This window comes from Corylus avellana, chromosome 8, assembly GCF_965113065.1.
Source record: "Corylus avellana chromosome 8, dhCorAvel1.hap1.2, whole genome shotgun sequence".
In the NCBI taxonomy this organism is placed as follows: domain Eukaryota; kingdom Viridiplantae; phylum Streptophyta; class Magnoliopsida; order Fagales; family Betulaceae; genus Corylus; species Corylus avellana.
Genome location: NC_142497.1, coordinates 770,586 through 794,549, shown reverse-complemented (window position 1 = coordinate 794,549; position 23,964 = coordinate 770,586). Strand labels below are relative to the sequence as shown.

General features: G+C 35.7%; 3 protein-coding genes and 1 pseudogene across 3 annotated transcripts; 2 read left to right on the top strand and 2 right to left on the bottom strand.

The window, feature by feature from the left end:
* Nucleotides 1–2,268: 2,268 nt before the first annotated feature.
* LOC132164579 (peroxidase 54 pseudogene) lies at nucleotides 2,269–3,108 on the bottom strand (annotated as a pseudogene).
* Nucleotides 3,109–6,493: 3,385 nt separating this feature from the next.
* Nucleotides 6,494–8,497, bottom strand: LOC132163912 (peroxidase A2-like). Its single transcript, XM_059574289.2, has 4 exons — nucleotides 8,216–8,497; nucleotides 7,948–8,139; nucleotides 7,190–7,355; nucleotides 6,494–6,981 (listed from the first exon to the last, which is right to left on the bottom strand). Exons 1-4 carry the CDS (start codon nucleotides 8,456–8,458, stop codon nucleotides 6,527–6,529), a joined length of 1,056 nt encoding a protein of 351 aa, XP_059430272.2. The 5' UTR covers nucleotides 8,459–8,497; the 3' UTR covers nucleotides 6,494–6,526.
* Nucleotides 8,498–10,301: 1,804 nt separating this feature from the next.
* Nucleotides 10,302–14,693, top strand: LOC132164787 (P-loop containing nucleoside triphosphate hydrolases superfamily protein). The gene is made up of 3 exons (XM_059575343.2): nucleotides 10,302–11,625; nucleotides 13,259–13,426; nucleotides 13,989–14,693. Exons 1-3 carry the CDS (start codon nucleotides 10,408–10,410, stop codon nucleotides 14,370–14,372), a joined length of 1,770 nt encoding a protein of 589 aa, XP_059431326.2. The 5' UTR covers nucleotides 10,302–10,407; the 3' UTR covers nucleotides 14,373–14,693.
* Nucleotides 14,694–17,689: 2,996 nt separating this feature from the next.
* On the top strand, nucleotides 17,690–23,308 carry LOC132164230 (metal tolerance protein 4). Its single transcript, XM_059574693.2, has 7 exons — nucleotides 17,690–18,026; nucleotides 18,386–18,561; nucleotides 19,180–19,378; nucleotides 21,000–21,178; nucleotides 21,274–21,424; nucleotides 22,062–22,192; nucleotides 22,963–23,308. The coding sequence occupies exons 1-7, from the start codon at nucleotides 17,822–17,824 to the stop codon at nucleotides 23,140–23,142; spliced, it is 1,221 nt and encodes a 406-aa protein (XP_059430676.1). The 5' UTR covers nucleotides 17,690–17,821; the 3' UTR covers nucleotides 23,143–23,308.
* Nucleotides 23,309–23,964: the final 656 nt, after the last annotated feature.

Genomic DNA, 23,964 nt, shown 5'->3' with positions numbered 1-23,964 from the left:
CCTAAAAAATAATAATAATAATAGCACATATGGCCGGTTAATTAAGCAATTATAGCTATCATTGAACGTGTGGATGACATTCCAAAATAAGGTAAGTGAGAAATTTTTTTTGCTCGGGGGAGTTGCTTTAACTTATTAAACAAAGAGCTTATATGGCTTCAAACTTCATAGTTTTCAAAGTGTTATTTTCAAATTCAAAAGACAATCGAGATTTTGGGGATATGCTTAAAGTACTTGTCAAACAAAGACTTGTCAAACAAAGAGGCTACGTATTTTCAAAGTGTTTAAAATCCATGTTCAAGGAACTAGCTATTGTGCGGTGGAAAAACTGTGCCTAAAATAGAGCAAAAAGCCAACTATTTTTTTACAAAGCATCTACGAAAGCTAACCATTTTCCCATTTGCACTGACTAAGGAGCCTACGTCCATTTTGCTCTCAATTTTGCTGTTATGCACGATCTCCTAGCAACCAAAATTCTTTATCCACCTTTGCTTTCATATTAACCACTAAACAATTAAGTTTACCTATCAAATATTTTATTACTTTCTTTTTTTTATTCATGTTGTGACACATGTCACTCATGTAAAGTGTCACATTAATTTGTAAAAAAAATTAAGTGTATACTTGATAAGATTATGTGATTGGAACTCTCTTATTTGTATAAAACATAATGTCTTCTAATCACATGACATAATTCTTAAAAAAAAGGGGGTAAGTATATTAGGTTCATGATGTCACTTAGCAAGAGATGCAGCCATGCATGCTTTGTTTGGTAAAGCCTTTTTCTTAGACAATGTAGATTGATGTGAAAAAAAAAAAAAAAAAAAAATTGTTTTGTAATGATGTGATATAAAAAATAAAAAAAGTTAAAATGTTTTAATGTTGATTTTTTTTGAGAAATTGTAATGAACAGTATAATTAAAAAAAAAAAAAAAAAAAAAAAAAAAAAAAAAAAAAGAGCTTTACCAAACAAAGCCACAATCCCTCAAAATATGAACCTTGAGTGTCATTTTGGATTAGAGGATGTGAGGGCTTGTTTGGACAAAGAGTTTCCTAATCGTGCATGGAGCTCTATTTTTTCTATTTTTCTACATTTTTCCTGTTCCTTTTCTTTGGGCAGGAAACAGCACAAGATTCGAATGTAAGTGAATCATTATAGGCACGTGCCATAAATTTCCTTGTGGTGGTTCTGCTTTGCAAAAGCCTGATGCAAAAAACAAAAAAAAAAAAAGAGAGAGAGAGAGAGGTGAGGTTGGGTGGTCCAGCCACCTAAAAAGCTCTCAACAAAAGCTGCATAAAGAGAGAGAGAGAGAGAGAGAGGGGAGGGTTTGCAGGCTTTTGGGTGGCTCGACCGCTCGATGGTCCCTGTTTTTGACCACCCTTTCTTTTTCAGATACAGAGGGACTACTCTTGGTTTGACCCTTGGGGCTGGGTGGTCTGTGGGCAGTGAGATTGGATATATTGATTTGACCTTTGGTGGGGGTAGCATGGATTTAAGTTAGGCAAGTAAATTGGATATCTATCATTTCTCTTGATTTGACCAGTAAGATTTGATATATTGATTTGACCTTTGGTAGGGGTGGCCATGGACTTAAGTTAGGCAAATAAATTGAATACCTATCATTTCCCTTGATTTAACTTTTAAGGTGTCTCATTTACACCATCGTACGTTTGAGCCTAGAGAGAAATGAGGAGGAGAAAAAGAAAGACCATATATATACAGCAACTCTTTTAAACTCAGGGGAGGAGGCCAATCAAACTTTGGGCTATTCAACTAGGAGTAGAAATTGTCTTTATTTTATAGTCAAAATTTTGTTTTATTGCATATAATAATGTATATGGCACTACATATATTATTATATTCGTAAAATTTAATCTAAATCATAAAATAAATCCATATGTTTCACTTAAAATAGTGATGATCAACAAAAGAGATTTATATATGTTGATGGGTATAGAAATTCTCTCCTTGAGGCAAAAATACTAACAAGCTCCTCTGTTAGCTAGCTAGTTTCAGGCCGTGCTATTTTCGAGTGTGTGCACGCGCGCCATTTTATATTAAGTTTCCGAGTTTTCTAGGATACATTTCAATGTGGTGAAGAAACCGTGACATATACTAACATATATATTACATTATTCCAAGTTTCAAAGACTTTTTATTGAGCATATACATACTAAGTTACTTACATATATATTTCATCATAACCATAACTTACAACTTGCATCTATGGCTTATTTGCAGTACTACTTGGTCTTATCTCTCTATATTTAAATAGAGCTATGTAAAAGACCATCTGAACCATAAGTGTTTGCATTAACTAAGGTGCAGTTTTGTCTAATTTCTCCTTCTGTCCCTGTCAACACGCTTATATTCCCCATTTTGATCATTGCTTCCACAAAGTTGACAAAAAAAGCATATTGGTAAGCGCTAAAGTAGTTGACAATGTCAACAGTATCCGCCCCGTTGGTTGAGAACAGCTCTTAATCACTCTGCAAAAGGCCATTGTTGCCTTGAAGATTAGAGAAGTAGTAATTGTCAAAAACATCTGGCGTAGTCAGGTCCAAATTGGTTAGCTCAGTCCCAGTTCCGTTCTTCGGGCATATTCCTTGGAGAGTTTGTAAGTAGGTTGAGTTCAGGGTCGGATCAGGACTTCCAGTGCCACTAAAATTGTATAGACGAGCGCTGAATGACACACACTGAGCGCGTCCAAATGTGTGAGCACCCAAAAGTTATGCATGTGGCCCGCCAATTCTTTATCAAAACATATATCAATCCAGCTCAATAAATTTATTCTTCATTTTATATTAAAAATTATATTTTTTATTTTAGTTATTTACTTTTTCAAAGCATAATTGTATTTTGTAATATATAATGGACATTTTATCTATTTTCCGTCAAATCTAAAAGTCCTAATTAATAAGCATGCAAGAGTTACCGGAAAGAGCAACCAGATCGGTGGTGTTCAGGCCGACGTCTAAGAACTTGGATTTTAGAACGTCCAGGGTCTCGAAGGGTCCTGGAAGGGCAACATCAGCACCAGTTCTGTTTGCTGTTGTCCCATCCCTTCTTCCAAGTAAAACATCCCACGACGGACCTCCTGCCTGCATTGAGCATATATAACAAATCAAACAATGATTGAAGAGCAGGATAAATAGCTTTTCACTTGTGTTTTGTGGCACAACTAATGTTTTGGGATGCCTTTGTTTTAGCTTAGAATTAATGTTTGAATATGGATCCCGATTCCAGTAATTTATTGTTTCAATTGCTAGCAATAGATGGTTGAACAAAAATTTAAGAGATAACTTTACTAAAGATTTCCTTAACTATAACGCGTGGGAATCTAACTTAGCTAGATAAACATCTTGTCGGTTTGAAGTAATTTTGTCTTTTTTTTTTATTATTATTATTATTTTTATTATTTTTTTATCTCAGCTTTAATGGTAAAAATTACTTCATTTTTAGAGGGATAAAAATCTCCCTTCTAACATATAGTTTGAATTGTGAACAATTTATACACTAAATATGAGAGAATTTTAAATGACTTACTTGTCTAAATAAGTTTCGAGAAATGTGTCTCTTTGTTAGAATAAGTAAGTTTCATAAGACCTCTTTAATATTTGTTGTCTGAATTATTAACGATCTAAATAGCAAATTGTTGAGAATTCGATTCAACTAACTTGGCTACTAGTATCCCTAATGTTCCACGTTTTTACTACCAACTCTCACGGGTGATATTTTTTTGTCCAAATAATTTCCCAAAAATGAGATAAATTGTAGAATTAGAGTTGGAATTCATAAATTTTGCTCCGATATTATATTACATTAAATTGATAATTATTCTAAAAACTTAAACGGATAGCAAATGATAAATTTAATCATTTAATTAATATTCTAATAGTATTCGTATATAGGGAATTTGATTATAATTTTAAAAGTGATTGCTTAAATAAATAGCAATACAAGAAATTACATTTTTATCCCATGATGGTAATGTGTCAATCTAATTTCTTGGATCAATCATTGTTTTTTAGAAAAAACAAATAAATAAAAAAATCCAATAGTTGGTTGAGATTGACGCTTGAGCATTATAGAATAGTTGTAGAGTAAAAATATAATCTCTAATATCACTCTTAAATAGATACAAGGTTTGGATCTGTAAAAGAAAAACACATTAGTGATTGAACATGAAATTTCACACCATATATCTAAACATTATTTGCTGATCAGCTGTGAAAATCCAACTATTCACGAATTTTACTACCATCAAAGAATTGTTCTTTACATACATACATATTCAAACAATTTAAACCAAGTATTCAAATCCGAATTCCCTCCATCAAATCCTTATATTCAAATTAATGCTACCTAACATAAACAATGAAAATGGGGTGTGTGTCGTACATACATTAATATTTTTTGGGGCTAGCTAGACAGTAAATTGTAAAAAGTTTACGAAAATTATCAGGAGTACGTACTATAGCTTTTTCTATAAATTTTTTATAAACTTACAGTGCAATTGACGTGGTAAGTGATCCCCTTATCCTTCTAAAAAATTCTTTAACCTAGATAAAATTTCTCTTTTTCCAACCTAAAATAATAATAATAATAATAATAATAATATCACATATGGCTGGTTAATTAAGCTATTATAGCTATCATTGAACGTATGGATGACATTCCAAAATAAGGTAAGTGAGAAATTTTTTTTTGCGGGGGGAGTTGCTTGAACTTATTAAACAAAAAGCTTATATGACTTCAAACTTCAAAGTTTTCAAAGTGCTATTATCAAATTCAAAAGACAATCGAGATTTTGGGGATATGCTTAAAGTACTTGTAAACAAAGAGGCTACGTATTTTCAAAGTGCTTAAAATTCATGTTCAAAGAACTAGCTACTGTGCGGTGGAAAAATCGTGCCTATTATAGAGCAAAAAGCCAACTATTTTTGAACAAAGCATCTACGAAAGCTAACCATTTTCCCATTTGCACTGACCAATTAAGGAGCCTACGTCCATTTTGCTCTCAATTTTGTTGTTATGCACGATCTCCAAGCAACCAAAATTCTTTATCCACCTTTGCTTGCACGTTAACCACTTTAGAAAGAAAGAAAAAAAAAAAAAACCACTAAACACTTAAGTTTACCTATCAAATTTTATTACTTTTTAATTCATATTGTGACACATGTCACTCATGTAAAGTGTCACATTAATTTGTAAAAAAAATTAAGTGTATACTTGATAAGATTATGTGATTGGAACTCTCTTATTTATATAAAACATAATGTCTTCTAATCACATGACATAAATCTTAAAAAAAAGGGGGTAATTATATTAGGTTCATGATGTCACTTAGCAAGAGATGCAGCCATGCAAGCTTTGTTAGGCAAAGCCTTTTCCTTAGACAATGTAGATTGATGTGAAAAAAAAAAAAAAAAAAAAAAAAAAAAAGAGTAAGAATATTTGGTATAAAAAAGTGAACAAAATAAAAATAAAAATTGTTTTGTAGTGATTTTTTTATTTGAATAGTAATAAAAAGTGAACGATGTGATATAAAAAGTAGAAATAAGTTAGAATATTTTAATGTTGATTTTTTTGAGAAATTGTGATGAACAGTAACAAAGAAAAAAAATTAAAAAAAAGCTTTGCCAAACAAAACCGCAATCCCTCAAAATATGAACCTTGAGTGTCATTTTTGATTAGAGGATGTGAGGGCTTGTTTGGACAAAGAGTTTCCTAATCGTGCATGGAGCTCTATGTTTTCTATTTTTCTACAATTTTCCTGTTCCTTTTCTTTGGGCAGGAAACAGCACAAGATTCGAATATAAGTGAATCATTATAGGCACGTGCCATAAATTTCCTTGTGGTGGTTCTGCTTTGCAAAAGCCTGATGCACAAAAAAAAAAAAAAAAAAGAAAGAAAGAGAGAGGAGAGGTTGGGTGGTCCGGCCACCTCAAAACGCTCTCAACAAAAGCTGCATAAAGAGAGAGGGGAGGGGTTGCAGGCTTTTGGGTGGCTCGATGGTCCCTGTTTTTGACCACCCTCTGATCAATCACTATTCTTTTCTTTTTCGGAGATAGAGGTACTACATATAATAATGTATATAGTACTTCATATATTATTATATAAATAAAATTTAATCTAAATCATAAAATAAATCCATATGTTTCACTTAAAATAGTGATGATCAACAAAAGAGATTTATATACGTTGATGGGTATAGAAATTCTCTCATTGAGGCAAAAATACTAACAAGCTCCCCTGTTAGCTAGCTAGTTTCAAGCCGTGCTATTTTCGAGTGTGCACGCGCGCCATTTTATATTAAGTTTCCAAGTTTTCTAGGATACATTTCAATGTGGTGAAGAAACCGTGACATATACTAACATATATATTACATTATTCCAAGTTTCAATGACTTTTTATTGAGCATATATATACCAAGTTACTAACATATATATTTCATCATAACCATAAATTACAACTTGCATCAATGGCTTATTTGCAGTACTACTTGGTCTTATCTCTCTATATTTAAATAGAGCTATGTAAAAGACCATTTGAACCATAAGTGTTTGCATTAACTAAGGCGCAGTTTTGTCTAATTTCTCCTTCTGTCCCTGTCAACACGCTTATATTCCCCATTTTGATCATTGCTTCCACAAAGCTGGCAAAAAAAGCATATTGGTAAGCACTAAAGTAGTTGACAATGTTAACAGTATCCGCCCCGTTGGTTGAGAACAGCTCTTGATCACTCTGCAAAAGGCCCTTGTTGCTTTGAAGATTAGAGAAGTAGTAACTGTCGAAAGCATCTGGCGTAGTCAGGTCCAAATTGGTTAGCTCAGTTCCAGTTCCATTCTTCGGGCATATTCCTTGGAGAGTTTGTAAGTAGGTTGAGTTCAGGGTCGGATCAGGACTTTCAGTGCCATTAAAATTGTATAGACGAGCACTGAATGACACACACTGAGCGCGTCCAAATGTGTGAGCACCTGAAAGTGGCCAGCCAATTCTTTATCAAAATATATATCTGGCTCAATAAATTTATTATTCATTTTCTATTAAAAATTATATTTTTTATTTTAGTTATTTATTTTTTCGAAGCATAATTGTATATATTTTGTAATATATAATGGACATTTTATCTATTTTCCGTCAAATCTAAAAGTCCTAATTAATAAGCATATATGCAAGAGTTACCGGAAAGAGCAACCAGATCAGTGGTGTTCAGGCCGACGTCTAAGAACTTGGATTTTAGAACGTCCAGAGTCTCGAAGGGTCCTGGAAGGGCAACATTAGCACCAGTTCTGTTTGCTGTTGTCCCATCCCTTCTTCCAAGTAAAACTTCCCACGACGGACCTCCTGCCTGTAGAGAGAATATATAAACATGCTAGTCAACTAATTAATGTTTTGTGATGCCTTTGTTTTAGCTTAGAATGTTTGAATCCAGATCCCAATTCCAGTAATTTGTTGTTTCAATTGCTAGCAAGAGATGGTCGAACAAAAATTTAAGGGATAATTTCACTTAAAACTCCTGAATTATCACGTGTTTAGAGAAGATTCTTAAAATTTCAAAAACTCTCAATTTCACCTTATGAAAATTTCAATTTGATGTAATTAACACACCTCCGTCAATTTTTGCCGCTAAACCTTAACGGAAACCACTAAAAAGATCAACTTATCCTTCAATTTTTCTTTTTCTTTTTTCTTATTTAATTTTCAATTTGAAATTAAAGGTAAATTTATAATTTTATAAAACTTTCAAGGATATAAAGGTCATTTCATTACTTTCAATGTCTAAAAACTAACTAATTGGATAACTTGCATCAAATTGAAAGTTCAGAGTATAAAATTAAGAGGTTTTGAAATTTGGAGCCTTTTTCAAATCGCGTAGTAATTTAATGGTCATTTCTTAAGTTTCCACAAAATTTGAAGAGAAGGATGTCTTGTTACTATACCAGTAAAACTGATTCTTCAGCTGCAATGGCGAGGATGTCGGCGCAGGAAACAACGCCGGGACAAGCGTTTTCCAGCGCAGTCTTTATGTCATCGACAACACCAAAACCCCTCACTGAGTTATTGTTTGGGGCAGCCTCTTTCTCGCTTTCTATAGTGTCGCTGTTGTTCAACAAAATTGACCCATCACAACCCTACAACAACAAAGTTAATTAATCAAACATATATAAGCGATATGTTTGGTTGCGAAGAAAATGGAGCAGAAAATACATCGACAAAGCAGTCATGGAAATGAAGCCTGATCAGGCTGGCGCCAATCCGGGGATCGCTCTGCAACGCCTCTGCAATAACTCCATGGACGATGCTCGACACGTTTGGACATGTTTCGTTATAAAATGTTTTTGTCAGCTGGCCATGGCATAGAGATCCTCCTCCAAGCAAAAAAGCACAGAATAATAGAGCTATCACAATAAAGTGATAAGAAGAAGAAGAAGAAGAAGAAGAAGACATCATTCTGCAATATTCTTTTATCTAGCTATCAACAATATTAAGGATGACTTCGATGTCTAACAGAGCAAATTACAATCCCTTATTTATAAACTCAAAAAACTTGTTTTTTTAACCCGTGAAATGTCCTTCAGATTCAAAAATTCTAAAGTTGGTGAGAAATTCTTGGATTCTTTCACATTAACGTAGTACTCGTGCATGCATGTCATCATGAAAAGTGGCCGGCGGGTTTGAAAGTCTAATAAGATTGTCGGGCACCTAATTGCTTTCCTTGGATTTTTACTAATAAATCTTGCCATGCATGCATGGTTTTTGACCGTTTGAGTTGCGTAATAATTAAGTAATTAAGATTGTGGTTAATTTAGATCCACCAGGCCAGGCCTTTCATTTCAACCATCTAGAGTTCTGTACCTATACATTTCTTGTGTGGATGAAAATGGTTTTAACCCTAGACAATATTATTCCTTCACGGGCTTCATCCATAGATTTCTTATATAAATCCGTGTGACATGTCTTGTCTTGGTGGGGAGAAGGGATTAAAGGTACAGGAATTGGCAACGTATTAATATATACATGTGATTCCCACTTTTTGTAAGCTATTATTAATCTTCTTTTCGGTGCTTTTACTAACATCTTTTGGAAGTGATTGAACACAATATTCAGCAATTACAATGTCATTAGCACATTGAATATATAAGTGCATCCTCTTTATGGACCACTTTATCTTTCACAGATAGTGCAGTCCTTTGCTAGCATATGAGCCGCTCAATTTGGGATACCTCTCACTGTTGAAAAGATTTAAGTACAATATTTGTGGGCATAGTCAATTAATTGGCTATAGAAAAAAAAAAATTTATGGTCCTGCACTATTTGTAGTGCATTCCCTTTCGGTTCCACCTTTTACCACCCGGATTCGGATCCCCTAGAATTCTTAGGAGAATTCTAGTTTTTGAAATTTCAAAATCCAAGTCATCCATTTTCATCCAAGAGCCATTATCTTGCCACGTATCTCACTACTAATAAAATAATAAAATAATGATGATTATTAATATCATTAAAAATTTATTATTATTTTATTAGTAGTATGACACGTGGCAGGATATTGACTTTTAAATGAAAATGGATGGTCTGGATCTGAAATTTCAAAAACTAGAATTCTCCTAGGAATTCCAGGGGATCCCAATCCTACCCCGGCCATCTTTTTAGCAAAAACTACTACCCTTAAAGCAGCTAAAAATTTTGCAACAACCGAATCAATATTAATTGAATAATTAAATATGGGGTTACAATACCTAGAGGCCTTAAGGCCAATTAATTAAGCCGATAACGATCCTTTTTGCATTGGCTATGTGTAGTTTGGATCTCCATATTCCCCCTCTCCCTCTTAATCTTTTCTTTTTTTACCTTTCTCCTTTTGTTTTTTTAATATTTATATTTATATTTTCTTTTTCTTTTTCTTTTAGATATTTATTATTAAAGGAGATGTGTCAAATTCGGATGGGAGATAACGTGACATACTAACGGTTTGTGTAAAGATATTAAACAAGTCAACATAAGAATTTATTTTTCATTTATTCTTACCACATGAAATTTTAAGTCGGCTTTAAAATCCTCAACAGCTTATTACACAAGAATTGATTTCGCATTTTATTTTTATTTTTATTATTATTATTATTATTGTTTTTGGGAAGCGTGATGAGGCCTGGAAGAGAAAGATGTTCTGATCGTTGTCGTGGTGTTGAATTGAATGGGCTGGGCTTATCTTGGGAAAGCAACTGGGTTAGGGTTTTGGGCAATTTCCCTCTAACTGGCCCTCATCACACTAAACGCCCCCGTCATTTGGTTTACATCCGAAACGACACCGCTTCAACCAGCAGCGCTTAAACCCTAAACCCCTGTAATCCCAAAGAAGAAGAAGAAGACGAAGCTGAAAACAATTCTCGGAGTAGAAAGAAATGCTCGCTATTGCTCGAACCCTTTCTTCTTCCAAAAAGCTGAAACACCCTCTCTTCCTTTCGCTTTCAATCTTAGCCCAATCCCTCACAAACCCTTGTTCTTCTTCTTCTTCTTCACTCTCACGAACTCTAAACCCCCAACCTCAAAGCCATATCAAACCCCCGCCACTCAATTCTTTCTGTTATTTTTCTTCCATCCCATCTCTGCCCCTCACCCGCGATGGAAATTACGACGAGACCACTACCAACGTTGTGTGCCCCGGCTGCGGGGTCCACATGCAGGACTCGGACCCGAAACACCCCGGTTTCTTCCTCAAGCCCTCCGAAAAGAGTCCGAGTTATCGCTCACGTGCCCACCTCTTGCCGGTCGCTCACGAGACCGAGTTTCCTAGCTCGCTCAAGAAGGGCCTTTTAATCGACCCCGAGACTGCGACCGAGACCGAAAATGAAACCGAAACGCTCAGTTTCGAGAAGCCGGTGGTATGCGCGAGGTGCCACTCGCTGAGGCACTACGGGAAGGTGAAGGATCCGACGGTGGAGAACCTCTTGCCGGACTTCGATTTCGACCACACTATCGGACGGAGGTTGGCGTCGACTGGCGGGACCCGGTCGGTGGTTTTAATGGTCGTGGACAGCGCCGATTTCGACGGCTCGTTCCCTCGAAAGGTGGCGAAGCTGGTGTCGGCGACGATCGAGGAGAATCAGAAGGCGTGGAAGGAAGGAAAGCCGGCGAATTTGCCGAGAATGGTGTTGGTGGTGACGAAGATCGATCTGCTGCCGAGCACAGTGGGGCCGGTGCGTTTGGAGCAGTGGGTGAGGCGACGAGCGAGAGAGGGAGGGGCCGGCAAGATAACGAGCTTCCACTTTGTGAGCGCTGTGAAGGACTGGGGGCTGAAGAACTTGGTGGAAGATGTGGTGGGGCTGGCCGGTCCGAGAGGGTGCGTGTGGGCAGTCGGGGCGCAGAATGCCGGCAAGAGCACACTCATCAATGCGGTTGGAAAGTGTTTGGGAGGGAGAATTGTGCATTTGACGGAGGCACCAGTGCCGGGGACGACGCTTGGGATTGTGAGGGTGGAGGGGGTTTTGCCGGGCAAGACAAAGCTGTTCGACACGCCGGGGCTTTTGCATCCGCATCAGATCACGACGAGGTTGTCAAGGGAGGAGCAGAGGCTTGTGCACATTGGCAAGGAGTTGAAGCCGCGGACTTATAGGATCAAGGTTGTTCTTTTGCTTAGAATGTTGGTTTAGCTGTGTTGAATGCTTTTCTTTTGCTTTTGTTTGTGTATGTATGCTTAGTTGGTGGTAATTCTTATTTAGGCTCATGAATGGAACAGTATGCGATGGGATGGTTTTTAGTTGTTGAATGAGCTTCTAGGTTTTGAGAAAGAAGGGAAATTTTAGTTAGGCAGCTGAGTTTGACGTTTATGAATATGAAGTGGGATATCAGGTTTTTTATTATATTCAAATGAAGAGCTCATCTTAGATGTATTCGAATTAATGAAGCACCAGATTCGGAAGTTTGCTTATTTGAGTTGGGTTACTTGTTCTTGTTTTTGTAGGATTTATGTTTTTCGGTTCGACGTTAGAGTTAGTTGTGGATTCATTACATTATACAGATCAAGGTCTCATAGAAGGTTGAGGATGCTCCGGAATAATGCTTATGTTTCTAGCGATTTACATCAACCTTTTGAATATCTGTAGAGGGACAGCATGGGTGGTTACCAAGCATTGCAGTATTTTGTTGTATTGCCTGCTATTTGTGACTTTTTTTTTTCCAGACAGAAGTGAGGAACAAAATAAAAGATGCTCACCATAAATCATTTGGTTAGTGGGAGTTGTTTTATGCCAATTCAATGTGCAAGGATGATGAGGTGGAAAAGTCAGTGGATCATATATAGTTAGGTTACCTGATCACTTCAATTTTAATGAATCTCCTCTTTCCCTTCTTAGGACATTCAAATATTACGAGATATGGTCATGGATTTGCTTAAAGGGTGCTTTGAGGGAACAGGCTTATATGAGTCTCTTGTTCCGTATTGGAGTTTATTTGGTGAGGATGAACATAAAAGACATTTGAGGAAGAATATTTTTCAGTACAACATTTGAGAAAGTAATTCTGAAATCTTTGGATTTCTGGGTTATTAAGAGTTTGACAATACTCTGCCCCTTTTCTATGCATCATTTTTTACTGCTGGCAGGAGAGTGAGTTGTTATTTTGTTTTGTTTTGTTTTCCTTCTTTTCCTAGTCTAGTATACTTATGGTAAGGTGGGGGGATGCTAGCCCTGATTCTTTTCATTCTATATTTCTCTCTCTTTTCCTGTTGATTGTCCTTGATGTCAATACAGGATGGACAGGGCATGATATCCTCTAGATATTTGGTTGGAAGGTTATTTTGCTTTGTGTTCTTTCCTACAACTAGATGCAGCTTGTTATATTATCACATTAGGGATCAAGAACTTTACTTCAATTTCTCTTGTCCTTCTGTCATTTGAGAGCAGCATTGATGGTTCTTGCACCCCAGGCAGCTGAATGCCAGTCAATTCTTTTAAGAAATTCTTTAGGTCTTCAAGCAGAGTTACTGATGCACACTATTATTTGACCAGTTTTGTTCAGGTCGGCAATGTTGCATAATTTCACCGTTTTTGTACTTTGAAAATTGATGGATCTAGCCCTTTAACTATCCGGCCAGTTCTTGTGAAAAATGAAAACACTGACCTCAATCATTCATTGTTGAATTCTATTTTTCACATGAAGCGAATGATTCTCTGATTCCTTGTTGCAAGGAAGAATTCATTCTGACTAACTGATTTTTGTGTGCTAGCTCATGCTTTTATCATTTTCTTGTGACAGGCTGGTCATACAATTCATATTGCTGGGCTAATAAGGCTGGATATAGAAGAATCATCTGTAGACTCTATCTATATCACAGTTTGGGCATCTCCTTATCTCCCACTACACATGGGAAAAACAGAAAATGCAGAGACAATGCTAGAGAAACATTTTGGTCGTCAGTTGCAGGTATTATTAGTCCATGAATATTTATTCCGCAACTTCTTCCTTGCTCATGATCTTATGCATCAAATTATCAGTAATCTATGAAGCTAAAATATTATGAATAGTGGATTTATTTTTTACTCAATAAGCACTTAGGAATACATCAACTATGGCTTCTTTTAGGTCCCTCCTGGAGATTTATGTAGTATAGCATAGTTTCTGGTTGTGCCAATTTAGACAAATTTGATTTTCCTGCTGGTCAATTTACAATTCAACAGGCACTAACTTCTCTTTAAAAAAAAAAAAAAATTGTTCTGAATAAGGATTGGCTCAAAATCATATAATCATGAAGAATTTAGCTCAGGCGTTGGCCCTGCTTCTTAACCCTGGTTTTGTGGGATCTCTGGCTATTCAAGGTTACATATGCTTCAGCGCCAGTTTTGGCACTTGTGGGGCCATCATATAGGCCTGAATCTGAGATAATAATTCCAGCTCTCATTTATATTATTATGGAAGATGCATGTTGCATTATTGTTGTGTATTCGATATGTGATATTGACACCATTATGATCTGGCCTTGCTTCAGCCACCAATTGGGGAGAATCGAGTCGAAGAGCTCGGGAAATGGGTGAGAAGGGAATTTTGCGTCTGTGGTGATAGCTGGGATTCAAGTTCAGTGGATATTGCTGCTTCTGGTCTCGGTTGGTTTGCTGTTGGAATTAAAGGAGAGGCAGTCTTAGGTGTTTGGACCTATGAAGGAGTCGATGTTGTTCTTCGTGCTGCCTTAATTCCTTATAGATCAAATACTTTTGAAGATGCAGGGTTTACCGTCTCAAAAATCGTCTCCAAGGCCGACCAAGCTTCAAATAAGCAGCGCCAAGATGCAAAGAGGAAACAGAGTAATCCAAAAGCATCTGTATTAGCTGAATCACCATTATTAACAGCTGATGCAGACTCAAATTCTTGTTGACGCGGGCAGCATTAGTAGAAGAAGAAGAAGAATAATAATGATCTGACATTAACACAGATTGTGATTGGTGAAATGACGAGTGAGGAATATATAGTGACGAGTATGAACTAGGTTATGAGAGGAAGCTAAATGGTAGCAACTCTATCAAGCCCCACATATGGAACGGTTGATGCTTGTTGGCAGAAAGTTTGCAGCAGGATCTCTTTATGTTACAATATCTGAAAGACGAAAGAAAATTACATTTTAATCTCACAACTATCGTACAGTGTTAATATGGTAGCCGAACTAACTATTGAATTAGTCTTTTAAAAATAAAAATAAAATCTAAGGATTAGTTGGGGATGGCACGTCAATATTATGAGATAGTTGTAAGGTAAACATGCGGTATACAATAGTAGCAATTTAGGCAAAAAGGCTTTTTTGGGTTGGATAATTTTTTTTTAACTTGGTCTATTAAATTGACAGATTAACAGAGCATATGACATTTATTTTTAGAGCATATGATTTTCACGTATATTTCACAAATGCATGTGAGAATTATATGCTTTAATATAGATATTGTCACATTAATTTAATAGACTAGTTCAAACAACATTTTTCAAAAATGCATTTGTGAGAATTATATGCTTTAATATAGATATCGTCACATTAGCTTAATAGACTGGGTCAATCAACATTTTCCAAAAATTGACTCGTTCTTTTTAGCTTGCATCCCAAACAATCACTTGATGGGTTGTTATTGTCAAATATAATTGGGTTCGTTTGTGTATATATATATATTTTACTTCAAAAATAATTTTGTTAGTTTTTTATTTTCTTGGCTACTTGCAGAGGCTGGTTGTCCCGTTTTTGGTGAAATTGACGCCACATCCCAGCCCTTGAGTCAAGGGAATTCATTTATGATTTATGACAGAGTTAGATAGGTCATTATCAATCTAAGTCGTGCTCTGCCAATCGCATGCCCATTGAATAAGAAAGATAGAAGATTTTTTTTTTTGGGAGTTAAATATTAAATACTCTTAGGGTTTGGTAACTTTATTTTTGTCTTCTGAAATTTTATTTTTATTATAGGACTCCTTTGGGGTTTTAATAAAGGATCAAGTTAGTCCATCCGTTAGTTGATCGTTATGACAGATACGTGGACCAATCAAATATTGACACGTGACACTTATTTAAATTTTAAAAAAAATTAAAAAAAAAAAAAAAGTATTTAAAAAAAAAAGGAAAAAAATTGGGGTGCCGTTTGGGGGTGGTTTCGGCCACCCCCTTGGGCTCCAAGGGGGTGGCTCCCAAATGGCTAAGCCACCCCCAATTTTTTTTCTTTTCTTTTTTCTTTTTTCTTCCTTTTCTTTTTATAAAAAAAATAAAAATAAAAATAAAAAAATACTTTTTTTTATTTAAAAAAAAATTAAATATATGCCACGTGTCAACATCTGATTGATCCACGTATCAGTCCTAACGGTCAACTAACGGATGGACTAACTTGGTCCTTTATCAAAACCCCAGGGGGGTCCTGTGATAAAAATGAAACCCCAGGAAGGGTAAAAATAAAGTTACCAAACCCATGGGGTATTTGGTATTTAACCCTTTTTTGGGTTTTTTTAGTTGGGAAAACTTTACTTTGCATTGAATTTTTATCCGATTTTACAAAACTCTTTTTGAACTTTCAAATTTTTTATTTTGGATTCTTGAATTTTGAATTTCTCTCAATATGGACCTCTTCATCAGATTTTAAGCATTACATGATGTTTATACCTTTGACTTTTGTATAAAATTTTAACTTTGAAAACATTTTTTATTTAAAAAAAATGAAAATAAAAAATATTTTGGTCTTTTTTTGTAATTTTAATGGCTAAAATTGACGGAATGGTCCAAATTAAGAACAATTCAAAGTTCAGGTGTCTAAAGTGAAAGATTTAGAAATTCAGGGAGTTTATAAAATTGGGTGAAAGTTCACAAAACCAAAGTAAAGTTTTCCCTATTTATTTAATACACAGCCTTTGGATTCACATATTATTTGGCATTTGGGATATTTTCTGCTGTTTGGGAGTTACCTTGGAAAATGTCATGAATGAATAAAATAACAGCCTTAATGTGTTTTGAGTATTGAATTCTTTGTTAATATTTTTATTTTTTATTTTTGTTAAAAAGTAAGAACAATATTCTTAAAAAGAATAAGCAAACAAAATTGTGTTTAAATGATTCATTAATATTTTTGTTTTGAGAAGAAAAAACAGAATGAAAAAGTTTTTTTTTTTTGTTAGTTTGCAGGATTGCCCGAATAGGAATATTAAACTCTTAGATGTCTCTCTTCCATTCGGATCAGAGGTGGAAAAGAGCTTCCCCTATAACCTTTTTTCTTTATTCAATTTAAAAAAAAAGAAGAAGAAGACTCTTAGATGTAAATCCGCTGGTTCACTCCCATACAACGCTAGCTCAATATTTTATGGGGCCTTAGGCAAAACTTTTAAATGGTGCCTTAGGCAAAACTTTTAAATGGTGCCTTACTAAAAAAAAATTAGGCCTTAAATTAATATATATTAAAAAAAAATTTGGATCAATTTTTTTTTTTTTTTTTTTGAGCCTTATTAATTTGGGAACTTTAGGCAAGCGCTTCAGTTGCCTAGCCTTTGAGCCGGCCCTTCTCCCATATTTTATTATTTAAGATTGTTGTTTGGATTCTGCCAATTATTGGCCTTAAACAACTTAACCAAATAATTCCTTTCTTGGACTCACACTCACTCGTCCGGCTTTTGTCCAATCTTTGGTACAAACAAATCACCTCAATGTGTTATGCATCTTAGGTGTACTCTGTACTCTTTTTAATTGACCAATGAAAATAACATTTAACATGACGTCAAATAGTTCACTATTCTCATTTGCATAATTCATTTTTCGCGCCGCCCCTCCCACTCTCATTTTAGTTATAGATAATATGACAATGCCCGGACAGATTCGAACCCTGTCGTATCATGCCAATAAAAAAAAAACACTCATAATTTAAACTAAAAAACTAGCCGTACGTAGTTCTGTAAAAGTTAGGTTTAGTGGCCCATTGGAGTCATTGGACATGGTTGTTATATTCTAAAATAACCAAAATAAGATGCCATATTATTCCCTAAAACAAAAAGGATCCCATTATTGGTTATCATTATAATTTATTGTTGTTAGGAATTTGGACCGCAAAAAATTGAACCGTCGGATACACTCTGATTCTTGTGGGGGTCAAAGAAGAAGCACGTAATCATTGGCCATCCCAAATGGCCCCACAGCGTTAACAAGTTGTCGCATGTACCGATGTACGGTCTACAAGACGGTAGAAACATCTCATGATAAGTGGTAAACCCACTGAAAACTGAGCTCGGTTGCTTTGTAATACAGCAGACAGCAACACAGCAGACAGGACACAGGAATTTTGTTGAGTATTGCTTCGTTGCTGGGATCCGGAAATGGAGGGATCGAGTCCGAAATCGCCGTTGCTGGTGCAGGAGGGTCGGAGGGCGAGTCGACGCAAGCTACTCAGCCGCCGGAACTCGGTGAACTCACTGAGGACCGAGTTCTTGACAAGGCTGCCTGACAAGGTCCGTACTGGCATCGACCCTGAGTCCACCTCCTTCGACGGCGATCTTTCCAGAACCAAAGGCTTAACCAAAGGTACGTATGTTTTTCTAGCTCCAATCACCTTAAACCTTTTCTGGGTAACTCAAGATTTAACTTTTTTTTAATGAATAAAAAGGAAAAAAAAAAGATTTAACATGATTTTTTCTAACTCTAGGATGACATTGTATCAGAGCAGTGATTCTGTTAGCATAGAATCAAAGCAGTGGCTCTGTTTCGATTTCTGGGTCGACATCTAACATGGTATTAATCTGAGTATATGTATGTATATATGTATTTATATATACATACATATACACAGAGTGAGGAAAATTCAGTTGTGATTTTGGAGTTGGTAAAATATGTCGTTACGACTTCTTAGGTGGAATGCGGTGTGGTTTTTGTGTTGTTTGTAGGAGAGAAGGATTACTACGAGAGACAATTCGGGACCTTGAAGTCGTTTGAGGAAGTGGATACTTTGATGGCAGCCGAGATCAACGGTGATGAGGAACTGGAGGCGGCAGAACAGGCTCAACATGAAAAAGCTATGCGAATATCTAATTATGCAAACGTTGCACTTCTCGCGTTGAAGGTTGTTTCGAGATCTATCATTGTTTCTACACTTTAATGATATTGTGTTCCATATATATATATATATGTGTGTGTGTGTGTGAGAGAAAGAGAGAGAGAGAGAGAGGGAGAGAGAAACAGAGAATGTGGGCCTTAAATTCATTTCATGTTTTATAAGAGAGTAATTCTATTTAGTATACTTTTGTACAATTGGTACAGTGTTCAATTGTATGGCAGTTCTACAAAAGTCTACTAAATAGCATTACGAGCTTTAGATCAAATGACACTTCTTTCTTGTAAGGGCACTTCCTCCCCCTATAAGAACAGGGTATAAGGTGAGTTCGGGACGTCAAAGCCCCTCAAATGGTGCTTTCTCGCCATTAGAATGGGATGGAGGTGGATGCAAGACACTTATTTAGGTGCATATGTATGTTGCAAATAAAAAGAAATTTCAAAAGAAAACCTATGTGTAGTTCTGGTTAAAATGCTTAGAAGAATTTATTTTCTATGATAAAGTATAAAATTGATGAACATGAGTCCTCATACCCTTAAATCACCACTTTATATGGAATGATAGTGTTTATAACACATTGCTCATATACGAACTCCTAGAATTAACAATATGCATTGCAATTTTCAGATCTATGCTACAATAAAGAGTGGATCCATAGCCATCGCGGCATCAACACTAGATTCTTTACTTGATCTCATGGCTGGTTTCATACTTTGGTTCACTCATCTGTCGATGAAGAACATAAATATTTATAAATACCCTATTGGAAAGTTGAGGATGCAGCCAGTAGGCATAATCGTCTTTGCTGCTATCATGGCTACACTAGGTATGTTGCTGTTCCTTAAGCTGTTGTAAGTTTCCATTGGATTTTTTTTTTTTTTTTTTTTTTTTTTTCTGTCACATGATTGTTAGCTGCCATATTTATGATGAACTTGTCTTATTACATGATGTAGCTTTTGTTAAAGACATACAAAAGTGAAGGAAATGCAATTGCCTATCTGTTGAATTCTTACCATGATTACTACTATCGGCAACAGAATTAACGTTTAAACTTGGCTTTTTCTTGCTAAGTGAATTGAAAACTATAGGAACTTGCTCATATTTTATATTACATGATTCAAAAATGTTCACAAAGACTCATAATTAGTGGAATGTTGTAAGCAAACTAAATGAAAAATTCCTAATGAATGGTTGCTTGTTAGTTGGACCAGAATAGATTACGCTTCTAACTCTATCCATATCAGTAATCCGTGCTGCGGGTGACATAATGAAACATCTTCTTTGATGTACACAACAATGTTGAATTACCTAACGTTGAGAAAAATAAATAAATCATTTAATACTATTAAGTTTGTTGATGCACTGTTATGGATACATGTGAAGCGGATGATTTAGATAAGGAATTATGAAGAACACATTAGGAACTTTTTCTGCTTCCTAAATTCCTCTCTCCCACTGTTAAATGAAAGGGTGGCTTGGTCTGGCTTCCTTAGTTATCATGAGTGAGAATTTCCTCCTGCTGTTAAAACATGGATAAAAATCTTCATGGTCCCATGAAAACAGGCAATGTTCACTTGCATTATGAGGCAGGCGCAGAGCTTTTAAATGTTCTGAAACCTTTTCTTGTTTGGAGACGCTATTTTACACCTAGTGCCTGCAATATTAATCCTTGAGCAATTATGTGCCTGGAAAGTGGAAAGTGTTATATTGTGCATTCTGGCCATTTTGCTGGACACTGCTTGAGGCTTAAGTTTAGTAGTCTTCAAGATGAGTTCCACAAGAACTTGAATATAGATAGATGGATGTCCTGGTCACTTCCCCCTGCTGCTTGTGAGAATATCTATGGTTTTGCCATGTTTAAGGACGGCTTCTGCATCAAATTTCAGTGGGTAACTGCTCTAAGCCAAAGCCAATTTAGAAGTTTTCTTTTCATAATCTAGGAAGGATAGACCATTTCTTTACAAAAAAGATGGTTCCAAGACTTTCCCCAATTTATTATCTTCCCTCAAAGCGGCCTTTCTATACGTTGAAAAAGGTTTTTGTTGGATTATAAGATTGATCAATTGCAACTACTTCTTTCTAGTAACAATAAGGTAGAAACATTTCTAATCTGTAGGATTGATTACTTGATCAACTATGTACTATTATGAATACTTTTTTATTCACTTGTGTTCTTAGTCTTGGAATATTGCATAAATCCTTTAGGAAAGGCCTTTGGGTTTCTCACATGCTTCTTCTTACATTTTCCAATAGCAATTTGCAAACTTTTGCCTCTGGACACTTTAAAGTTGTAATGTTCTGTCCCAACATATTCAAAGAGCTTGATTCTTTTCAAAACTTAACACCGTGATGAAACCATAATTGGTTTTCTTCTCTTTATAAAACTACATCTTTAACATCTCTGAATGTGGTATAGATTCTTGTTTTATTCTTCCATTTTCTTACAGGCTTTCAGATATTGCTCACGGCTGTAGAACAACTAGTTGAAGACAGCCCTACTGAAAATTTGTCCTCAAATCAATTGATATGGTTATGTGCAATCATGTCATTTGCTACTGTGGTGAAACTCGGCCTCTGGTTGTACTGTAGAACCTCAGGAAACGAGATTGTCCGTGCATATGCACAGGTTTTCCCTCTTTACTTTAAAATTCATAAGCTTCTCTTATATGCATTATCCTTCTAGTTATCAGCAGCATAACTTCTTGAAATGACAATACCCAGGATCACTTTTTCGACATCGTAACAAATGTCGTTGGATTAGCTGCAGCTATTCTTGGCGATAAATTCTACTGGTGGATTGACCCTGTTGGTGCTATCATCCTTGCGGTGTACACTATTACAAATTGGTCTAAAACTGTAATGGAAAATGCAGGTACTCTATCCTCCTCATCTTTGTTCTGTCTGATCTTTTTTTCTTTTCTTTTCCTTTGCCACCTTTGAACCTTTGGTCTTGGGGATAGCAAAACACACAACTAACCACCAAGCCAAATAAGGTTGGTTGTTTTGTCTGATCTCACAATCCCTTGTTTGATCCTGATGAAGAAGCAGAGAGAAAGAAAAGGAAGTTCCTTTCCAAAATCCAAGAATCATTCTGTCAAATTTTTTCTTCTGTGTCCACTTTACTACTATTCACTCACCTTTTCCTTTATCACAACTCATATTTTCCCTACATAAGTAATGGTTATACTTCCTTTGGCTGTTCGCCCATTTTAAAACTCTCTTTAAATGCGCTATTCTAAAATCCATTGCTTTCAGAGATTTTCTTTTCAAGCTCATTATATTGATTGATAACTATCTGTTAATTATACCTGTACTCTTTGTATATATTAGTTTGACTGCAAAGAATATTCTTTTCTTTGGATCGTTTATGCTTCAGTAGTTTTCAAAATTTGTTATTAGAAACATGATTTTACCTCAAAAAAAAAAAAAAAAAAAAAAAAGGAAAGAAGAATATCAAAGACATCTTGATTTGGTATTGCAGTTATATTAAAATGGGTTTCTTGGTGCAGTTACGCTTGTGGGACAGTCTGCACCTCCTGAATTCTTGCAGAAACTGACATATCTTGTCATAAGGCACCCTCAAGTCAAGCGCATTGACACTGTCCGTGCTTACACTTTTGGTGTCCTTTATTTTGTAGAGGTACGCTTTTGATCACAACTTTTAATCTTTTTCAACTCATTTTCGCAAAAACTTTTCAGTCTACAATAAAATATCAAACTCCTAAACTACCTTTCTCTTTGAGATACCTTTGAGAATAAATTTTGAAAATGAAAAATTGGGGAGACATTTCTTTTCAATTTTATTACACTCTGAGGTGGAATGCCTATGGTATACCATCAGAAGTTACATTAGTCTCTTTGAAATTCTTTCGAGTTTTGGCCTTATGACAGATAAGGTCTGAGTTTTGGCCATGTGACAAAGAGACTACTCTATCAATTTTTCTAGCAAGTTTTGAATGGTAGGAGTGCTAATTATTAGCATATTATCCACGTAAAAGTAATGAAATCGTGTAATGTGTATTAAATGTCATGTCATCATGCAACATATGCTTGTAAATTTTTTTAAAAACCACTCTCACACGATGGGGGCGGCCACACTACAACAGCGTGGTGGTTAACGTGGCCTCCGGCAATGGGGATGGAGCCACCCCCCATCCATCCTTGCAAGGGGTACCACCCTTTGCTGCAAGCGTGAAGAGTGGAGCCAACCCTTCACCTCTCTCTTCTTCTTCTTTCCTTTTCTCTTTTGTGTTTTGTTATTTACAAGCATGCGTGGCATGATAACATAGCTTTTTAGTACACATGGCACAATTTCGTTGGTCTAACTAACATTTCATGGGAGTGTGTGGGATAATTTTCCTAGTTTTAAATATTTAGCAAGTAATGAGTTTGATTACATTGTGGAAACAGGTTGATATTGAACTCCCAGAAGAATTACCCTTAAAAGATGCACACGCCATTGGAGAGACCTTGCAGGAAAAGATTGAGAAACTTCCGGAAGTTGAGCGGGCGTTTGTTCACCTTGATTTTGAATGTGAACACAAACCAGAGCACGTTGTTCTCAGCAGATTGCCCAACAGTCAGCCTTGAATTTTGAATGCCTCATTCAGTTCCATCTAGAGGCTTTTTTGTACATCTTTTTTTTGAATGTGAACCCATTTTGACTTGTTATGGATGCATGCCTTGATGAGCGTGAAGTAGGAGAGAAGGGATTTCATAATCGGGGTTTTGAATAAGACGACCTTATAATTTTAATGTTTCTTTTTCTTTTTCATAATCGAAAGTGTTAAGCTCTTTATTTTTTATCATTTTGGCATCAAGCTATTTTTCCATGGCACCTCCCATACATTTTACTTTGGAATAGATTAGTATGGTTCCTCTACACCTAGGCCATTTGCAATTGGTATAAATGCACATTATCGTCATCTAAGAATCTGCTTTCCAATATGATTTTGATTAAATGGTAATTTTATAAGCTACCTAATTTTTTTAGGGACATAAGAGTGACTTTTAGAATTATTCTTTCAGAAGCTCAATATGGAAACACAAGTAAAAAAGGCTTCAACGATCTTATAGAATCGCTTGAACTATCAATTTCTAAAATTCTATAACCAATTAGACCAGTCTTATTGTAAAGCTCAGTAAATTCTAGAAAGAACATGCACTTAATTCAAATGCATTGTAAGGCTTAGTAACAAAGTCCATATTCCACAATAGACAAATGCACTTGACTTGATGCTTCCAATTTGTAGTCAACCATCGAGAAGTATCTTGGTTTTTCAAATTGCTAAAAGAATGATTAGCAGCATATACTAGCTTATGCGAACCAACTAATAATAAAACATAAGAAAGGATAAATCGACTACTTCGAGAGAGCCGAGATCTCCAATGGCTACTTTGAGAAAGCCTTAA

What these genes read in the sequence shown, in the direction of transcription:
- LOC132164230 (XM_059574693.2), top strand. Translation starts at nt 17,822, where the DNA reads ATGGAGGGATCGAGTCCGAAATCGCCGTTGCTGGTGCAGGAGGGTCGG. An exon ending in TTGCACTTCTCGCGTTGAAG is followed by an intron (nt 18,562 to 19,179) that starts GTTGTTTCGAGA and finishes TGCAATTTTCAG; the next exon opens with ATCTATGCTACAATAAAGAG. An exon ending in AACTGTAATGGAAAATGCAG is followed by an intron (nt 21,425 to 22,061) that starts GTACTCTATCCT and finishes TTCTTGGTGCAG; the next exon opens with TTACGCTTGTGGGACAGTCT.
- LOC132163912 (XM_059574289.2), bottom strand. Translation starts at nt 8,458, where the DNA reads ATGATGTCTTCTTCTTCTTCTTCTTCTTCTTCTTATCACTTTATTGTG. An exon ending in CTGAAGAATCAGTTTTACTG is followed by an intron (nt 7,356 to 7,947) that starts GTATAGTAACAA and finishes TTCTCTCTACAG; the next exon opens with GCAGGAGGTCCGTCGTGGGA. An exon ending in TGATCTGGTTGCTCTTTCCG is followed by an intron (nt 6,982 to 7,189) that starts GTAACTCTTGCA and finishes GGCCACTTTCAG; the next exon opens with GTGCTCACACATTTGGACGC.
- LOC132164787 (XM_059575343.2), top strand. Translation starts at nt 10,408, where the DNA reads ATGCTCGCTATTGCTCGAACCCTTTCTTCTTCCAAAAAGCTGAAACAC. An exon ending in CGCGGACTTATAGGATCAAG is followed by an intron (nt 11,626 to 13,258) that starts GTTGTTCTTTTG and finishes TTCTTGTGACAG; the next exon opens with GCTGGTCATACAATTCATAT. An exon ending in ATTTTGGTCGTCAGTTGCAG is followed by an intron (nt 13,427 to 13,988) that starts GTATTATTAGTC and finishes GCCTTGCTTCAG; the next exon opens with CCACCAATTGGGGAGAATCG.